Here is a 17,127-nt window from a genome sequence, read left to right as displayed (position 1 = left end):
AATTCATTTCGATTATAGCTTATTTCCGGCAGTAGCTCGATGGCAACGTCAGTTCAGCAGGATTTCAAGAAAAGCGACCCCGACAAGTCGCTACTCTTCACGCAGGGGTTTACAACAATGTCCAGGAATGAAAATGCGAAGGTAAGGGTTTGCGGCTTCTGTTCATTTTATTTGAAATAAATCTGGCCTAGCTTCTACGCTAATCGCCGAAAGATCAAACTTCATGCTTCTTTGAGTCACAAGAAAATTTCCAACAGGAATGCCATTAGGGGTGGTTCCAAGTGTACCCATATTTAGCAAATTTTGAACCTTCCCAAGTTCGGCCTTATATTGAGAACTTTGGTCTCGGCTTGCATCGTTTGCTGACAACCAACTGAAATTTTGACAATGGTTGATAAACGTTGCAGGCTCGTTTATGCCTGTTTTATACCCTCATGTCGTTCTCTCTTGCTCTTTTCTATCAAGATTTTATTTTGCATGATTAAAAGGTCCTTCTGATTGAAGAGTTTTCTTTAATTTCTTAACAGATAATTGGTCCTCCTGCCGCAGGCGCACATAGAAGTCGACCTGATGTCAAGGAAACATTATTTCGTAAGTTCTACGAGCGAGGAGACCTTCCTATTGCCTTGGAACATGACACAAGGGGAAATAAAATTGCCTGGAAAGTTGAGATAGAGAAACTCGACTACCACCATTATCTTCCTCTATTCTTTGATGGTTTGAAAGAGGTTAAGCACCCATATGAATTTTTTGCGCGACAAGGCTGCCATGATCTTCTTGAACATGGTGGCAGCAAAATTTTGCCAGTTGTGCCACAGCTGATTGTCCCATTGCGGGATGCACTAGATACTCGAAACCCACAGATTCTTTGTACCACTTTAAAGATCATGCAGCATTTAGTTCTGTCTTGTGAGATGGTTGGTGAAGCACTTGTCCCATACTACAGGCAACTGTTACCAGTTCTGAACATTTTCAAGAATAAAAATTTGAACTGTGGTGACAAAATTGATTACAGTCAACAGAAAAACGAGAATGTGGGAGATTTGATATACGAGACTTTAGAGATCCTAGAGAGGTATGGCGGAAATGATGCATTCATTAACATTAAGTACATGATTCCTACCTATGAATCATGCTTACTGAACTGATTGTTTTTAATGCCAAGGGTGTTATGCTATACATTATGTACATACAATGGTAAAACTGAATTTAGTCACAATACTGTCTGTAACCTGAACACTATTCTGGACATTGTGACATATCTTCCATAACAAAGACGGTGGAGACAAAGAATTCCTGGAGTATTTTTGTGAGGTTGTTTCGGCACTTGAATGGACTTATCAAATGATGTTCAATGCAAAACAATACTGTTTCTGCCAAAAGCAACCACAGAAATGCACCTGGGACAATTATTATAATCATTTTCCACAACCTTACTGAATCTTCACTACAGATGAAAAACTGTGCATTTTAGCTATTTTAGCTATAAATTTTGACATGAATAGGTATTGGTCATATTCACAGGGATATCTGATGTAATTCCATTAAATAGATGTAAGGACATACTGTTGAAAAGTGGGCCCCAATTTTAGCTTATATAACAACAAACACTTTTGTTACAACATAAGCTCCCGTGTAAATGTTCAGCAAGTGTAGCATTTGCAGAATATCATTTATTAATGAATACATCTACTCATCAGTATGTGGAAATGGCTTTTGGAAATATTTTATTTTGTTCTTATCAAATTTTCAGTATTGTAAGTAAGGTAGATATGAAATATTTGTATTTTTTATTTTGGTGGCTGAAGTAATGCATTCTTTTTTGTGTTTGTTGTCTTAAAATTGTAGTTTTTCTACAATATCTGAATATATCTCAAGAGGATATGGCATCAGGCAGGGATGAATTGAGGGTGTTTGTTGGTGTTGCCACAAAATGGTCCGCATTGACTGCATATGATGATGATCAAAATAAATTATGATTCATATGTTTGACACAGCAGCCAATGCCAGCTTGATAACAGTTGCTCTAGAAGAACTTGTGACATGACAAATGTTATTGGTCATTACATATTTTTGTTAGTGGGAATTTGAGATAAGAAACAACACAATATCTTTTAATTGAAATTTTTGCACAAATTTTCATTAGATAATTTTTTTGTTTTCCGTATAGGTTGAAAAAGTAACATCAAAAGTTTTAATTTTTGAGTCCATAGGATCCAAAACTTAATCACACAGACTGCAAATTCATCCATATACCAAGGGCAACTCCAGGCTGCCCTTTTAAAATAATAGCTTAAGAAGGTATTCAGGAAGAATTTTGCACATTTGCTCAATTATTTTTGTTAAAATAGTATACAATGTCACTAAATGCCAACAAATAAAACATTGCTCTTCATCACTCAGTACTATAGTCAAAATACACACTTGCTCAAAATATATACAATAGATCTGCAAATCTATACAATCTTTAAAATAAATACAAAATTGATAATTTAGATTGATGTGCATCACGGCATTGGCACTAGCTTCCAAAGTATCTCATATGTTTTCTTAAGCTGCAGATAAATTAATGATCTCAGGGAAAATTGACTTTGCCATAAAATAAACAAAATTTCAAGGTTAAAATTCAGCTAAAATTTCTAACTTGACCAAAGCAAATATAACTAGCTTTCTAAAATCAGGACAAAAAGACTTTTAAACGGAATTGAGCTTACTTGATCTGACCAAACATTCTAGCTAGAGAGGTAGCAAGGAAATTTACTATACTTGTTGAAGGTTAATGTCTCTTATCCTCTCATCTTTGCCTTAAGATATAACCAGATACCTTTTTTATTTCAAGATTGTACTAAAGTAGCAAAACTTTGTTCCAACTGAAGAAATTGGAACTTTGTTGAACTTTGCCACATTATGGAATTATTTGGAGGGTTGAGGGACTAATTTAACAGTCAAGTACTTGTCTGTTTGTAAAATCTGCTATTACCTTGCATAAAGTGTATCAAAATCAAACTGAAAACATGATAAACAATACAGAAAAGAGTGCAAAAATACATTGTCTAAAATTTATCCAACATACTTATGTGCAACCATGCTTTTTACATAAATGGTCATTGTTCAAACGGCTCAAAAATATTGCTACAGGGCATCAAACAGGTCTACTATATTCCATTGTGTAGAAGTCACGAAGAAAGGCAGTTCCAACCACTCAAAGCATGATAAATCATTATATTTTTATTCATCATGAAAATAAGAGCTGAAGTTAAACTACAAGGCTGATATGTAACACCTGCTAGTCACATTCTGGGCAGACTACTAAAAGTCCCAAAAAGCTAAATGCCTCAACTCTTAGGTTCTAAGAATTGTTTTAACAACAATATCCCATAAATTTTTTGTGTGAAGTTAGGCACCTAAGCCACCAAAGGCTAAAGGCCTCCAAACAGATCCACTACGCCACTAAATAAGAGAATCACTGGAAACAACCTTGAAACAACCATAATCACACGAGTCATCATTTTATTGCTGTTTGAAAACAAACAGCAACCGAGCTTTTCAATTGTAGCAGATATGATAATACCACCACCAGCTCAGCCAGTATATGTACACACAAACACCACATGATTTAATTGTTTCCCAAATCCAGGCAAAGTCACTTTTTAAAACAGCACGGAGAAAAGAACAGTATTTACAGTTCACGAAATTAAGATGGGGCTCAGTGCATTGGAAAGCAGTTGGAAGACGGGTTGCCGAAGGCACTGTCAACTTATAACCTTGTTTTCTCTAACACTACTCGATTCATGATTAAAGAATTATTCGTTAATTTCACAACCAAAACAACTCCGCTCTAGAAGATTCTTGTATCTTTAATTAATGAACTCGCACAGCAGGCCTTCCACAAAGGCCAAAATTCCTGCCTAAAGTCCCTTCTTCACCTTAAAACCATTTTTCTTGATTTTAAGCGCTTTGGTGCAATGTTTGCTACTTATAAGGGTATCAATTATAGGAAACATCAATACCTAAAAATCTCCAAAGTTTATGCCGCTTCCCATCAACCACCTTTAACAAAAATGATTCTGGTGTTTGCCAGAAAAGTAAGCGAAAAGTATTATCTGTTTTCTAAATTCATTTTTTCCAACTTTTCTTTCAATGAGTCAAAATATGACTTAATCTACCTAGCTGCTATGCCCTAATATGGGTCTCCTAGAGGGTGTACTTGTTCCCGTGCTTTGAAACAAACAACACATCTTCCGGTTTTCCCGTTGAAAAATAAAAAAAATGTTCCCTTTTTCTCTTAAACTAGTAATAATCTTCTCATGTTCCCAGTGGAAAATTTAAGTTGTTCCCATGTTCCTGTACCATTTGTTCCCTTATTCCCGAAAACCCCTGGGAGACCCTCATAATATGTCGTGTCCTTTCGCTTCAGGGTGCACTTAGTACCCTCGAACAGCGTTTAAAGGTAAGGACTACGAAGACAGAGAAATGATTTACCACATCATAGCAGTCCGGACTTTCTGATATTCCCCATTGACGATCTTCATTGTCTCTGCACCCAGTTTAATCGTTTCTTTTATCCGCAGCTCGTTGTTTGAAATCTTCTCTAGGGCCTGGCGACAGTACTTCTCCGACAAACCTTGTGCAGCGCCTAGCTCAACAGTGCTGTCTTTTATACTTGCTATTTTCGTCAGCACATCTTCAAAAGCAACTTTGCATGGTGGACAACGCGAAATGACTTCTTTGCAAGCAGGGTTTACCTGAAAACATACAAATAATTGCTGGTCTGTCTCATAAACAACTCTAAAAGGATGTGAAGTTGTATTTTTATACCTTGAATAAAAAACTGTGAACATGAAAGTGGCGTGAGTGACAAAGGCGTGGAAATTCATTTGGCTACAACAACACTTGGACCTAGAACTCAGCCACATGATTTGGTAGCTCGATCTTCAATCCAGCGTCGTGGTTTGTTTCAGCTGGCAAGAAAAAGCTTGCTAGGAACCAGCTAAAAGGCGTTGAGTTCTTAAGTGGCATTCAATGAAATTTGAAGTAAAGTTTTAAAAGGCCAAGAACACTGACAAAGGATGACAACACTAGAAAATAAGATCCTGACTTGTGTAGGCAGAAAGAGTTCGTTTTCTCTCTAGGACTCTTCAACTAGGTGAGAGGTAGCGGTCGCTGCTTGTTAAAAAACAAAGAATCAATCCAACGCGCCATTATTTCTTGAACGTTACTTTCGATTCAAATCTTTATATGAATTTTCAGCCTCCTTTCGGTCCTTATCCGACGTTTCTACTGCTATTTCGTGCCATCTTCAAATTTTGCTGTACCAAAAACTTTTTAAGAAATATTCAGGAGGCTATTCATTAGTAAGAAAGAGATTCACTTTTTGTCAAGATAACTATGGGTAAAATGTAACTCCCATATTATAAAAAAATATAAATAGCTTTTTCCACTGTAGTTCTAAAGTCATTGTCACTGAAGAAAGAAGCTCTGCTAAGCGACAGCAAAGCGCCTGAAATCCTGTGGAAACATTTGTAGCTGTCGGGTCAAACATAAACAACGTAGGCACACCTGCGTTGCTAGGTAAACATTTAGTCCTAGTCTAGAGTCTAAAGAACAGCTTGTGACAGAAATATATATTGCCATTCGAGGCGTTTGACATGCTTTGGGAATTTTTCTTGCCAATTTTAGTGTGTTTGGCAGTAAATATTTTACAATTTCTTAAATTATTAAAGATGAATTGCTTTCACACTTCAATTTAACTAACATTGAGCGAATTAAACAGCCAACGTCGCAAAAACCTTGAGAAAAACAAAAAAAAACAGGAAGGTGGAAGACAAACGTCTGATGGAGAAGATTGAAATGCTAACAAGAGTACGATAGAGGATTATGGTTGAAAATATGAATTTAATAAACCCGTTATTTAAGTTTTACAAGAGACCATATTTTAATGAAGAAAATATATTTTTTAGTCATACAAATAATTAGTCTGGATAGAATAATTATTCATGGAAGAAAAAAACAAGGAAGTTGGGAACTGGTGGAACAGTAGAAAAGATGCGGTATAACATATTATTGCTTTTACAAAGAGAAACGGTTAGAGGGCTGACAACGATTGAGGGTTAGACCAAGAAATGTCCTGGAAGCTTCTTGATAAAGTAAAAGCCATATGACATAGAGGATGAAAATCTTTTCACTTTTCTGGCACAAAAGAGTTTATGTAATTTTCCCATTTGGAACAGTGGAACGACAATGTTAGGTCCCCCAAAGGCCATCGGTAGGGCCAGCCATTTTTTGTTTAATCAAAGAAGAAAAGCAATCACTTATGTTTATGTAAGTAATCTATATTTACAAGCTGTGTGTGGAAGTAATATCAAACGACTGGAAAACAATAATAGAATGAAAGTCCATGCGAAGAAATTCCAAAAGCACTAACTTCGTTGTTGAACATGTTAACGACTTTCTGAACAGGCTCTGGTAAATTGATATTTGTACCATTCATCACCAGCTTTAGAAAGCCTCCATCTTCATGGGCCTAAGTGACAGAAAAGCATAATTTTGGTCGAAGAGAACAAATTGAAATAGACGAAAAGGGAGGATGGTTGGAAGCTACAAGGTTGAAGCTAAACTTGATTTGGTTAACTGGCGAAAAAATATGCTAAATCGTCGTATTCATGAATCAAGCTCATGTGGACTTTTCTCATTCTGAAACATACTTAAGCTTTTCGGCTGACAATCTTCAGAGCGTAAAACATCAGAACATTGATAAAAACTCTACGCTAGGAAATATATTTGAAACTAGTAGGCTGCAGCGTTGCTAAGAGATCTTGTAACAATTCGATGGTAATAACACATAATTTTTTTAACGGGCTCCAAATTTCTACCTCCTCCTAACCCTCTTCTCGAAGCTGCTGCTTCAGTCATAACAAAAAAATGAATAAAAGCGTTTATCTCAAGTTTTGCTGCTGAATTGCAATTGTGCTCTAAACTTTATATCAATGGACTTTGTGCTGCTGAACTGAGACAAAATCTAAAAAAGGATGAAAGCTTTGTGTTGGGCCTTTGGGCCTCAAACACAGACTATTCAGCACTATTTAACATTAATATCATACCTGAAGGCAGTCTTCCCTAGTCTCGTTTTTGACCTGATCTCTCAGGCTTGTGATGCATTGCTCGGTGCTAGCCTTCTGCGAATCGGTAAGACCAGCAATGCAACAAGCTTTCTTGAAGTTTCTCATTGTGACAAGAAATCCCAGGCTTGCCTTTTCCACAAAATTGATTCTGCCGTTTACAGAATCAAACGGGATATCAAACTGCAAAATATACGAAAATTTGCAAAGATGCAAAGGGAGATTGTGAAATTAAACGTTTCACTGATGGTCACAGTATATTATGTGCTAAGTTGCATCAAAAGAGGCGTGGAATAATAATCATAATCGAATCAATTCACTCAAGGGTCAGGATAGAATTGCTTCCAAAGATCGTCTAGCAAACAATCATCCTTTAGAAATTGTCGTGCTAGTTTCTCAGTAAGCTTTGTAAGAATGTTCCAGCTTTAAGTGAGCCTTTGTGCACACAAGCAAGGCCAAAAGCCCAGTAGGAATTATGGAAGGGGTTGGGGTTATACGAAGAGTTGCCCCTACTTCAATACGACTCTAAAAATTTACCTTGTGAAGCCGATTTTCTGACATAGAAAAAGTAGAGAAAAGGCGGCTCAAACAAGAAACGCGGAAATTCACTGTGCTTGTCAATCATACTAAGAGCTCTATTTTAGCCACTGGCAAGGACCCCGTAAGAACGAAAGAAAATGATGGTCCAAAGTCTGCTTAAATTAGGAAGCTGCTTCTACCTTCAGTTTTGCTAAACAACAACATGTTCTCTGGTGTCGTTTATAATCAGTAATTCTTTACCTCTTTTATATTGATTCTCTCAAGCTTGACGAAAGTGTGATCCTCTGCACTTCCAAGAGTCTTTGCGTAATTCAGTGCATCTGAAGACGTCCTGAAAACATTCATTGCTCCAGATTTCTTTTTTGGCATCTTGTAACTGTATTTCTTCTCTAGCAAATACCTTATCAGACTCTGCATCGCTGCATGAACCCCACCGTCATTCTCTTTTGCGGCCACGCTGACGCTAACGATTTGCATAAAAAAGGCCAATTTAACAAAAATACCATTTTAAGATGCAGAAGCTTATACCAAGGGATAATCGTTTCACGCGTGTTGACACCATAATTCATGTCTTGTAGAAAAGAGAACCATTTGGTACCCACATAGCAGAGAGTGTAAGGGCATGATTGACTGCTATGGTGAACACAGCATTGATTGCATAGTGTCTGAAAAACCAAACCACTGGAAAAACAACGAGCAAAAGGCGCTTTGCACAGTCTAAAACATACAGTGCCTGTCTGCATTACGATACCAATGAGAAAAATAAAGCGTTATCAAATCTCCGCTTTTAAGCCAGTAAGAAATATAGAATTCAAATTGCAATCACAATGCTAACAGAAAAAGATCAGAAATAAAAACATTTCATTTATATAGCATCCAAGATAGGAACACTAAAAATTTGTTGCTTCTGCAGTTGAAAACTGACGTAATCAGGTTTTGATCACTGAAACGGTGATTGCAACAAATAAAAAACTGTAAGACTTGTTGCAAAAGAAAAGACACTCACCATCCAACAAAATTATGCTGTTCGGCAGTTTCCTCTAAAATTTTTGTTGGTGATGATTCATCTTTTTCTGATTCACCTTCTGTTTCTATCTAAAGTTAAACAAAAAATAATCTTCATCTATTAATTTCTGTTACAGGTTTAAAAGTCCATTAGTCTATCTAAATTTTGGTAGCCTTTATAAATAGCAAAATAACCCTAAACATTATTCTTATAACGTTTGTTTAAAAAAACCCGAAAGGGTTACAGCCAAGGGCCTCCAAAAAATGTGAAGAGGATTTAAAGACTCTTTCATGAAAAAACTCTTACAAGAATTTTCATAATGAGCTTTGGCAATATCAAGCTATAGTACAATAACTCATTTATAGCTATTATATATATATTTAAAAAAATTATCGATATCGAAGAACTCCATTGCTTTTTATATAACATAGTCATGAAATTTTTCTGGGGTCATGAAAAGTTGGATGAAAACATACGAGATCATTGTTCAAAAAGAACAAAAATGGAAAAATGCTAAACAAGCGTTTTGCAAGCAATAAATTTAATTTTCATTATATATAAGAAATATTTAATTAGCAGGTATTTTCACATTCATATTCACTAAAATTAGCTCCAGGTTTCTTGCTAACTTTGTTTGAAATGAATAAAATATATAAAAATACAACAAATGCGTTTGATTGCAATGCGATCGATAACGACACTTTCAGCAGCAACTGAAACTAGTTACATAAACAAATCTATATTATTTAATACATAAACAAATCTTTTACATAATATTACATAAACAAATTTATTTTATTTCATGAATATGATTAAACATTGAGTACCTTGTCCAACTTGTTTCCAACAAGCAAAATGGGCAGTGACTTTTGAATTTCAGTTTTATTTCTGCTCTGACTGCTTAACTCGCTATCATCTGACAAGTACACATTGTTTAGGATGTCCTGGCGCCAAGTGCCAGCCATATCAATGCTCTCAGGGTCACTCAGATCAACAACCACTGAAATATTGTCAAAAATACAATAGTTGGGCCTTTTGCATTTTTTCAGCCCCAAATTGAATCAGAAAATCAAAATAATACAAATGATGTCATCTATCAGAATTTATATGATTTCACTAAAAAAGATTGCTGATAATGAAAAAGTTGACATGCAAATGAAAAAGTTAGTTATTGCTTAGTTATGCCAAGTGAATCAACAGCAAAATACAGGGACTGCAAGTAGCTGATATTGGTGTTAATTTCCGTTTGCTACAACCTATCACCCGAAGGTAGTTTTTAAGATAAAAAGATAATATGTTTATCGAGCAGTGTCTCGGTTCCTGGTCTTGATTACAACTTGTGATTTTTAAATATTGCTTTAAGAAAGAAAACATTAAACTCTTTAGAGTATGAAGCGTCAGAAAAATGATCGAAAATGTTTATTTAGAAATATTTATACCGCAGTAGTTCTTAAAAGCAGGGGGGGGTGTTTTGTTTCTTATGCTGGAAGGAACATTTTGTTTTGTTTTATCACTCTATCTTTTAATTGTGCGTCCAACCTAGCCAGAATCACACCGGCATGAAGACAGGCCCATCAAAATGTTCCTTCGCTATAAAATCTCACACTGTTTACAGCACAAGGAGAGCCCTTCCATCAATTCAAAAGGATAGACCATTAAAGTACAAAACACCCGTCATAAAAGCTCAAGACGAAATAGAAATAACGGACTATAGGACATCATACGCACAAAAAGGAGTGAGAAGGGTCATTAGCCCAAATCAATAAAGAAATAGAACTTAGTCTAGTGTATCAAGTTGCTGTAGTTCGTATGTAGGGTCTCAATAACAAGTGGCTCAGGAATATGACAAGAATCAGCAATGAGCGAGAGCGCAAATGCCTTATTTTGTCAACACAGGGGCAAGAGAAGAGGACATTAGAATAATTACCACCATGAAGGAGCAAGTGCAGTGTTTAGAAGTGCAGATGTCTGTTCGAAGTACTAGTTGGCCTCCACCAAGGGTCAAGTTTAAGTCCATTGCTATTCATCATAGCCCTAGAAGTTATCAGGAAGAAACCACGAGGAATGCTATTGGACATTTTATATGCTGGCAGGATTGTGATGACAGAAATGGTTTAGGACAAACAGGAGGAAAAATTGATTACATAACCGAACGTAGTTACTTTAAAACAAACGTTGGTAGAAAGATATTAGTGTGCGTTAACAAAAAAGGAGCTGTGGAAAGCAGCAAGAAAAGGGTAAAAAACTAATGAAATTTGACTTGATGAAGGGCAATAGAAAACTTAAAATGCCTGGAAAATACGTTTACACCCAAATAATAAACTTTCAGAACTATAATTATATCAGTAACTTAATATGGTCAGGAAACATGGCCTCCAGAATTACGAAGCTGGCGTTGCTAAAGAAGTCAGAACGTAAGTGTTAAAATGGATCCTTGGTGCCAGTGAAGGGTGACTGAAGATAAGAGGTGAAGCTATTAGTAGTAGAATGTGTTTATAAATAAAGTAGAGAGTAGAGAAGGTGAAGAAAATGAGAAAACAGCAATATTGACAGATCCTAAGGAGCCAAAATTTTATCAAGAAGAGTTTTGGAAGAAAAAGGAGCTAGGAAAAAGAAGCAGAGATCAATGACCGTTAGAACGTAGTTGTTGTATGAAGCAGGGAAAAAATGGGTCTGTTAATCAGTAATATGTAGGTAGGAAAAATTGACATTTATTAACTAAAAACTGATACCATAGCAAGGATGGATAACATGTGACTTCCATTTATGTACATATCATGTGTTCTTGCTATAAGGTTAAACTACAGTGAAAGAAATTTTTGAAAATTATCTTCCAGAATCCAAGCACCAAAACACTTGCTCACTTTTTGAATCTACATAAAGGCAAATTGAGTTAAGCCCTCGCTGAAAAAATCAACAATAAGTGGATAAGTTAAGAATTAATTGGTGTACCAATCGCAGCATCAACATCCGTGTAGTAACTCTTCCTCAAGTCCATTTCTTCTCTGCCTGGCAAATCCCACATTGAAATGGAAACAATTGTTTCATATGGAATGTTAACTTTTTTCACAACATTTGCAATGTTTACAGTCATTGTTGGTTGGTAGCTGTAATCAAATTGATTCTTTGTGTACCGTAAGAAGATTGATGTTTTGCCAACTTCTGCATCACCTAAGGAAAGATTGAAGAATGAAGTACTGGTTGAAAATGCACCTCAAGCTAGCGGGAGACATAAGTTCAGATGATCTCACTTTGTATTTCAGCAGCAAGGATTTTTTTATGCATCCACTAAAAGATTACAATACAAATTAACATACAACTATACAGTACTACTTTGATAATACTCTGAAGAACAGAAGGCTATGGCTACCCCAGGGCCATTTGGACACAAAGATTGAAATAAAACTTAGAAATTAAATACTTGATCTAAAAGTAATAAATACAAACAAAAGAAGAACACCTTTACCTAAACAGGACAGGGTGGTTGCATCTGGGTGGTTTAATTCAGAGTGTTTAAATTTTCTAATCAAACTGACCAGCTTTTAGGATAAATTCTAGAGTTAGCAGGAGTATATTTTTATTTAGTTCATTCAAAAAGCTGTTATCATCATACAATAAAAACTGCATTAGAACATTACTTTTAAGATTTGTATATTGAATTGGTGTTAATAAAGCAAAAACTCCAGTGAGAACATATCTATGTGGTACTGCAAAGAAAGGGCAGAATAGCAAAAAGTGTTCCACAACATCAATACCATTGTAGGGCACATTGGGTTTATGGTATCCCAAAAATTGTGCTTGAATTTGTGAAAATTTAATTTGCTGAGACCAACTCTGAGATGAATCAAATCCTTGAATAAGCCCCCGGGGCTTATTTGCAAAAATGAATTTTTGGGGGGGCTTATCTGAGGGGGGGGGGCTTATTTCATAGTTCAGCATTTTCCCCAAAGATCGACATAAAAACGACATTATTTTTCTAACAAAGAACTAACAAATATTATAATTTTTTATCATCACAAAAGTCGCTTTTTTGCTCTTTGGTCTCCAATTAAAGGAAGTAATATTTTGTATAGCTATTGTCCTGTGGGTGCTTACCTCGAATAAGCACCCATGGGGGCTTATTCAAGGGGGGCTTATTTGCAAAATGTTTCTTTAGGTGGGGGCTTATTCGAGTGTGGGGGCTTATTCGAGTGTGGGGGCTTATTTGAGGATTTATGGTAGATCTGTTGGGTCATGAATGCCCAAGGTAGATTTTACAGAGGATCTGATTACTCATAGAAGCTTTATCTTAAAATAGCGATGGATGGTGCAAGTCTTGTCTCAGGATCAAGTTCACCACTATCAGATATGGTTGGGGTGTTAGAAAATGACTGGATTTTGGTGCCTTGCTATTCACAGGCTGAAAAAATGATGGAAAGGCTCGTTTTTAAAATTCAGTTTTTAATTTTAAGGATAAAGAAGATAAGAAGTAACTGTATCAATTTGTTTAGTGACTACCAAAAAATGTTCTTCACCCAGAACACAAAAAACCTACAGAAAACAATTATTTTTAGGAAAGGACATGAAAATATTAAGGGGGTGAACTGGTGATAAGGATAACAAAGACATCAAAATGGGAAAAAATTATAATAAATCCCCCTTACCTACAAGAACTATTTTGAAAGTTGGGATCTCTTCGGGTACAACAGCATCTGAAAAGAGGATGGCAGAGAATCAGGAGTGATAGTAGATTATGAGGGTCTCAATGAGGTAACCTTGAAATCATTTACTATTTTGTTGCCTTTTTTAATGTTGCAACCAACTGCTTCTTCCAGGAATCAACTTTCCATTTATGTCATGCATAGCAATTTCTAGCCTCGTTTTAGATATTCACTCAACAACAAAACTAAACTGAAGCATGGATGGGCTAAATAGTCATAACTAGTAAATATCAAAGCAACATTTTCTTTTCAGCAATGAGCACCCAGTTTACAGTCAAAAAATGTTAAGGTGGCTAAAGGAAATGATAAGACTAGCTAGAGGCGCCACTTGCAGTAGTTCATTTGAATGTGTTTATAACTTCAAAAACCTTTACCTGATCCACATGCCAAGCTGGCACTTGCATTGGCACCCATTTTCAGATTTGCTTAACTGATAAATATTATAATTGCTGTTAAATGCCTGGAATAAAGAAAAAACAGCAATTAGAAATGTGACTTAAGTTTTTAACAGACTGGTGATTAACATTAGAGGTAGACTGGGGTCATCTTTCAATTTCAGTGTAAGCAATTTCTCACCCAACAATCTTAACAAGTTGAAGAAGTAGATCCATTTGTTCATTTAACCAATTGCCATTGATTATCGCATAACTGGAAACATTAGTTAACTTTGGTCAGCAGTTGTACATGGTTTTACTGTCATGCTTAGCAAGAATAAACACAAAAGGCACATTATTTCATTTCTAGTGACATGTCTTACAGGCCTTGCCTAGAAAGGTATTTGATCGAGTGTGAGTGCCTAAAAAAGCAATGGGGAGCAATTTAATGAGTGCTTGAAACCATAAACCAATATTACCACAAAGCAAAATAATGTTTTGAAATAATATTAATGAAACTTAAACATCCTCTCAAATGGCTGCAACATCATGACCATTAATCTTTTGATGACATTTTATACTCTTTTTTATATCTAGTTTTCCTACGTTTTAAAATGAAAACATTCATATTTCATGCATTGCACTTTACTTACCATCTACTAAGAAGAGTAAAACTTTGATAAAAAACAAACATATAGGAATATTATTGAGGGTGGAACCATTTTCAAGACGCAATGATAATTGGGCAAAATTTTACCTGCAGACACAAAATGTATGAGTATAGACATGGCCTAAGACCAGGTCACATGATACTGTAAACAGATAAATATTACATAAATAACATTTCAAGCCTAGGTGTGGTGCCATGGGAGCTCAGAACCTATTGTCTGTGCCAAAAAGGAGTCAATTTCTTCTTCTGCTGATGTTTTGCATCATGTGAGAGGCCCAATTGGTCTTATCAGAGAGGCACAAAACCCTATTGGTCTTATCAGAGAGGCACAAAACCCTTGAGAGGCACAAAACCCTTGATCATACCTTATTGGCTTTCTGTTTATTTGGAAACACTAAAGACTTATGAAATAAAAACAGTGTCATGTTTTGTTTATAAAAGTTCATTATTGATTACATAAAAATAAGCTCAGCCTATTCTTCTATCATGTTTGTTAATCTTTCTATCAGTTCCAGGGGTATCTTTGGTCTCTTCTGCTCCTCTATCATTGACATGTGTAACATGTTCATCTCTGCTTCATGATCTCCAAACTATCCAACTTAACTATCTGTACTGCCTATTCCATCTTCTGCCATAGAAATAAAACTTGGAATAATCCTGAACCTCTTCAATTCTAGCGATTTCGCTACTGACAACTTCCAAAACAAGCAAAAAAAGTTCCCATACATTGTGATGACTTCCCAGCAAAACATTCTTAACAAGGAGTAACAAATTACTAAAGCAGGATTACCAATAGTCAACCTAGATTGGAATTTTTTGCCTTGCATGGGGGATAAATCCCCCGCACACACCAACTGTCAGCCGCGATTGCAGCTGCAATTGCAGCCACGCAATTTCTGTTAAAATGATTCATCCAGCTGCACAGGATTCTTCTTTAACTGTAAAACGTATCTTGAATGTACTTAATAATTGACGCTTTTAATGAAGTTTGAATTTGAAGACCCTCAGAGTTGCAGATCATCTAGATCGTCATTACTTTTTGCTTGTGTACACACGAGGTTGGTTTGTAAATGTTTATCTTTGCTATATTGTTTTTATCGCCACTAATGATGTTACGAATGTTTTTCTTTGAAATGTATACCCAAAAGTTACACACTGTATTTTTATGGTAATAAGTCTCAGTCGCACGAAATTTTTATCTGTGCTATTTGCAAATGCGCAACTTTCATGGACATGAAACAGATCCCCCGCGCATCTTTCAAAGACTCCAATCTGGAAGTCAACAGAGTATCTTCCACCACAAACTCGTCACGGGCTATTGTGCTGTGTTTGGCAAGCTACATTTGATCTGCGTGTCAAATTTATGGCATATGGTGAGAGTAATATGATAACTTACAAGGCTTTTTCAAAATTGTTTTCAGCAGTTAAATCCTAGACAGCCAGTTTTAATCTAAACATGTGAACCTCATAATCTAAACACTTAAATCGAGTAATAAAATATTCATAAAACCAAATTTAGGCTAGCTAATTCTTTATTCAAAAGTTATCTCGAATTTTCTTCTAAGTGGTTTTCGAGCGGCCACAATGCCTGGTTAATAACAGAGCGGCTGCTGCACGACAGGATGAAATGAATATCGAAACTTCCATCTCAGTTATTATAAACATCAGTACCAGCAGTGGTCCTATTCTTATCAAAAAACTACACGTGCAACTCTAATAAAAAGTCCCCAATACCTAACACATTTTGTAAGGAAATAGATTTTTAAGAAAATACTGATTTTTCAAAGGAAGTGCCTCACCTCGCAAAGGTAACATCGCCATTTTACTTCTGTAACTAGGACAACAGAGCAGTTGTTGTTGTTATGAGCGTGGGAGAGCCTCTTTCCAGTCAAACATTTCCGAGAAATTTGAACACGTTGATCTTTCGGAAGGGTGAAAGAACTGTTACAGAATGTTGACTCTCTATCCCCCGGGAGGAAGGAACTTGGCCAAATAAATGACAAAGATGTGCGGAAAACATTTTTGCACCCTGTCTTTGTCCCATAAAAAATATGCCAAATACATCCCCTGTCCCATAAAAAGGCAAAAACATGGCGTAATTATGCAAAAATATTTCTGAGCGAAAAGAGGATTATCACTGTGATAAATGTACGTTCATTGTGGGAGCAGATAATTGAAAACATTATCCTGCTTCTAAATACCCTTTTCCAAACAGTTTCCTTACTTTTGATACTCTGTCCCGAGGTCAAGTATAGGAGTGCCCCCCGGGTTCTCTATATGAAAGATGACAAGCACAGCATCTTGTTTTCTATTCCTTTTCTATCTCATCTTGGTACTTTTTCCAAGTATTTGATAATTTAGAATCTAAGGATGTATAGTTTCATTGTGCACATTCAAAGCAAAACCTTTGATAAAAATGTATCCCCGGTTGCACCCGCTTTCATCCCCCTCTAAAGCCATGCAATATCAATGCAATATTCAAGAAGATGCACTATTTTCAAATGTCATAATGAATTTTTTACAAAATCTTGAGTTGTAGTTTGACTCAAGGGCTCACCAATGTCTTATTAAGAAAAAACTCTCTGACCATACACTCGATCGGAGCAGTGCTAGAAATGATAGTGAATTTGAAAAACTAGAGCCCTGCAATTATAAAAGCTTGATTTTTGCAACTGTCAAAGATATTTTCGCCACGAAAAATATTTTGAGTTAGTATAGA

General features: G+C 36.0%; 2 protein-coding genes across 2 annotated transcripts; one reads left to right on the top strand and one right to left on the bottom strand.

The window, feature by feature from the left end:
- LOC135685368 (parkin coregulated gene protein) lies at positions 1 to 1,807 on the top strand. Its single transcript, XM_065201289.2, has 2 exons — positions 1 to 141; positions 528 to 1,807. Exons 1-2 carry the CDS (start codon positions 40 to 42, stop codon positions 1,146 to 1,148), a joined length of 723 nt encoding a protein of 240 aa, XP_065057361.1. The 5' UTR covers positions 1 to 39; the 3' UTR covers positions 1,149 to 1,807.
- LOC135685358 (uncharacterized) lies at positions 763 to 16,275 on the bottom strand. The gene is made up of 10 exons (XM_065201274.2): positions 16,208 to 16,275; positions 13,739 to 13,824; positions 13,308 to 13,355; positions 11,617 to 11,835; positions 9,492 to 9,664; positions 8,665 to 8,753; positions 7,899 to 8,121; positions 7,101 to 7,301; positions 6,425 to 6,523; positions 763 to 4,745 (listed from the first exon to the last, which is right to left on the bottom strand). Exons 2-10 carry the CDS (start codon positions 13,776 to 13,778, stop codon positions 4,479 to 4,481), a joined length of 1,359 nt encoding a protein of 452 aa, XP_065057346.2. The 5' UTR covers positions 13,779 to 13,824; positions 16,208 to 16,275; the 3' UTR covers positions 763 to 4,478.
- Between the last annotated feature and the right edge of the window lie 852 nt (positions 16,276 to 17,127).

This window comes from Rhopilema esculentum, chromosome 15 (assembly GCF_057945365.1).
Source record: "Rhopilema esculentum isolate cy_ngs chromosome 15, ASM5794536v1, whole genome shotgun sequence".
NCBI lineage: Eukaryota > Metazoa > Cnidaria > Scyphozoa > Rhizostomeae > Rhizostomatidae > Rhopilema > Rhopilema esculentum.
This window is presented reverse-complemented; position numbering and strand designations above follow the sequence as displayed.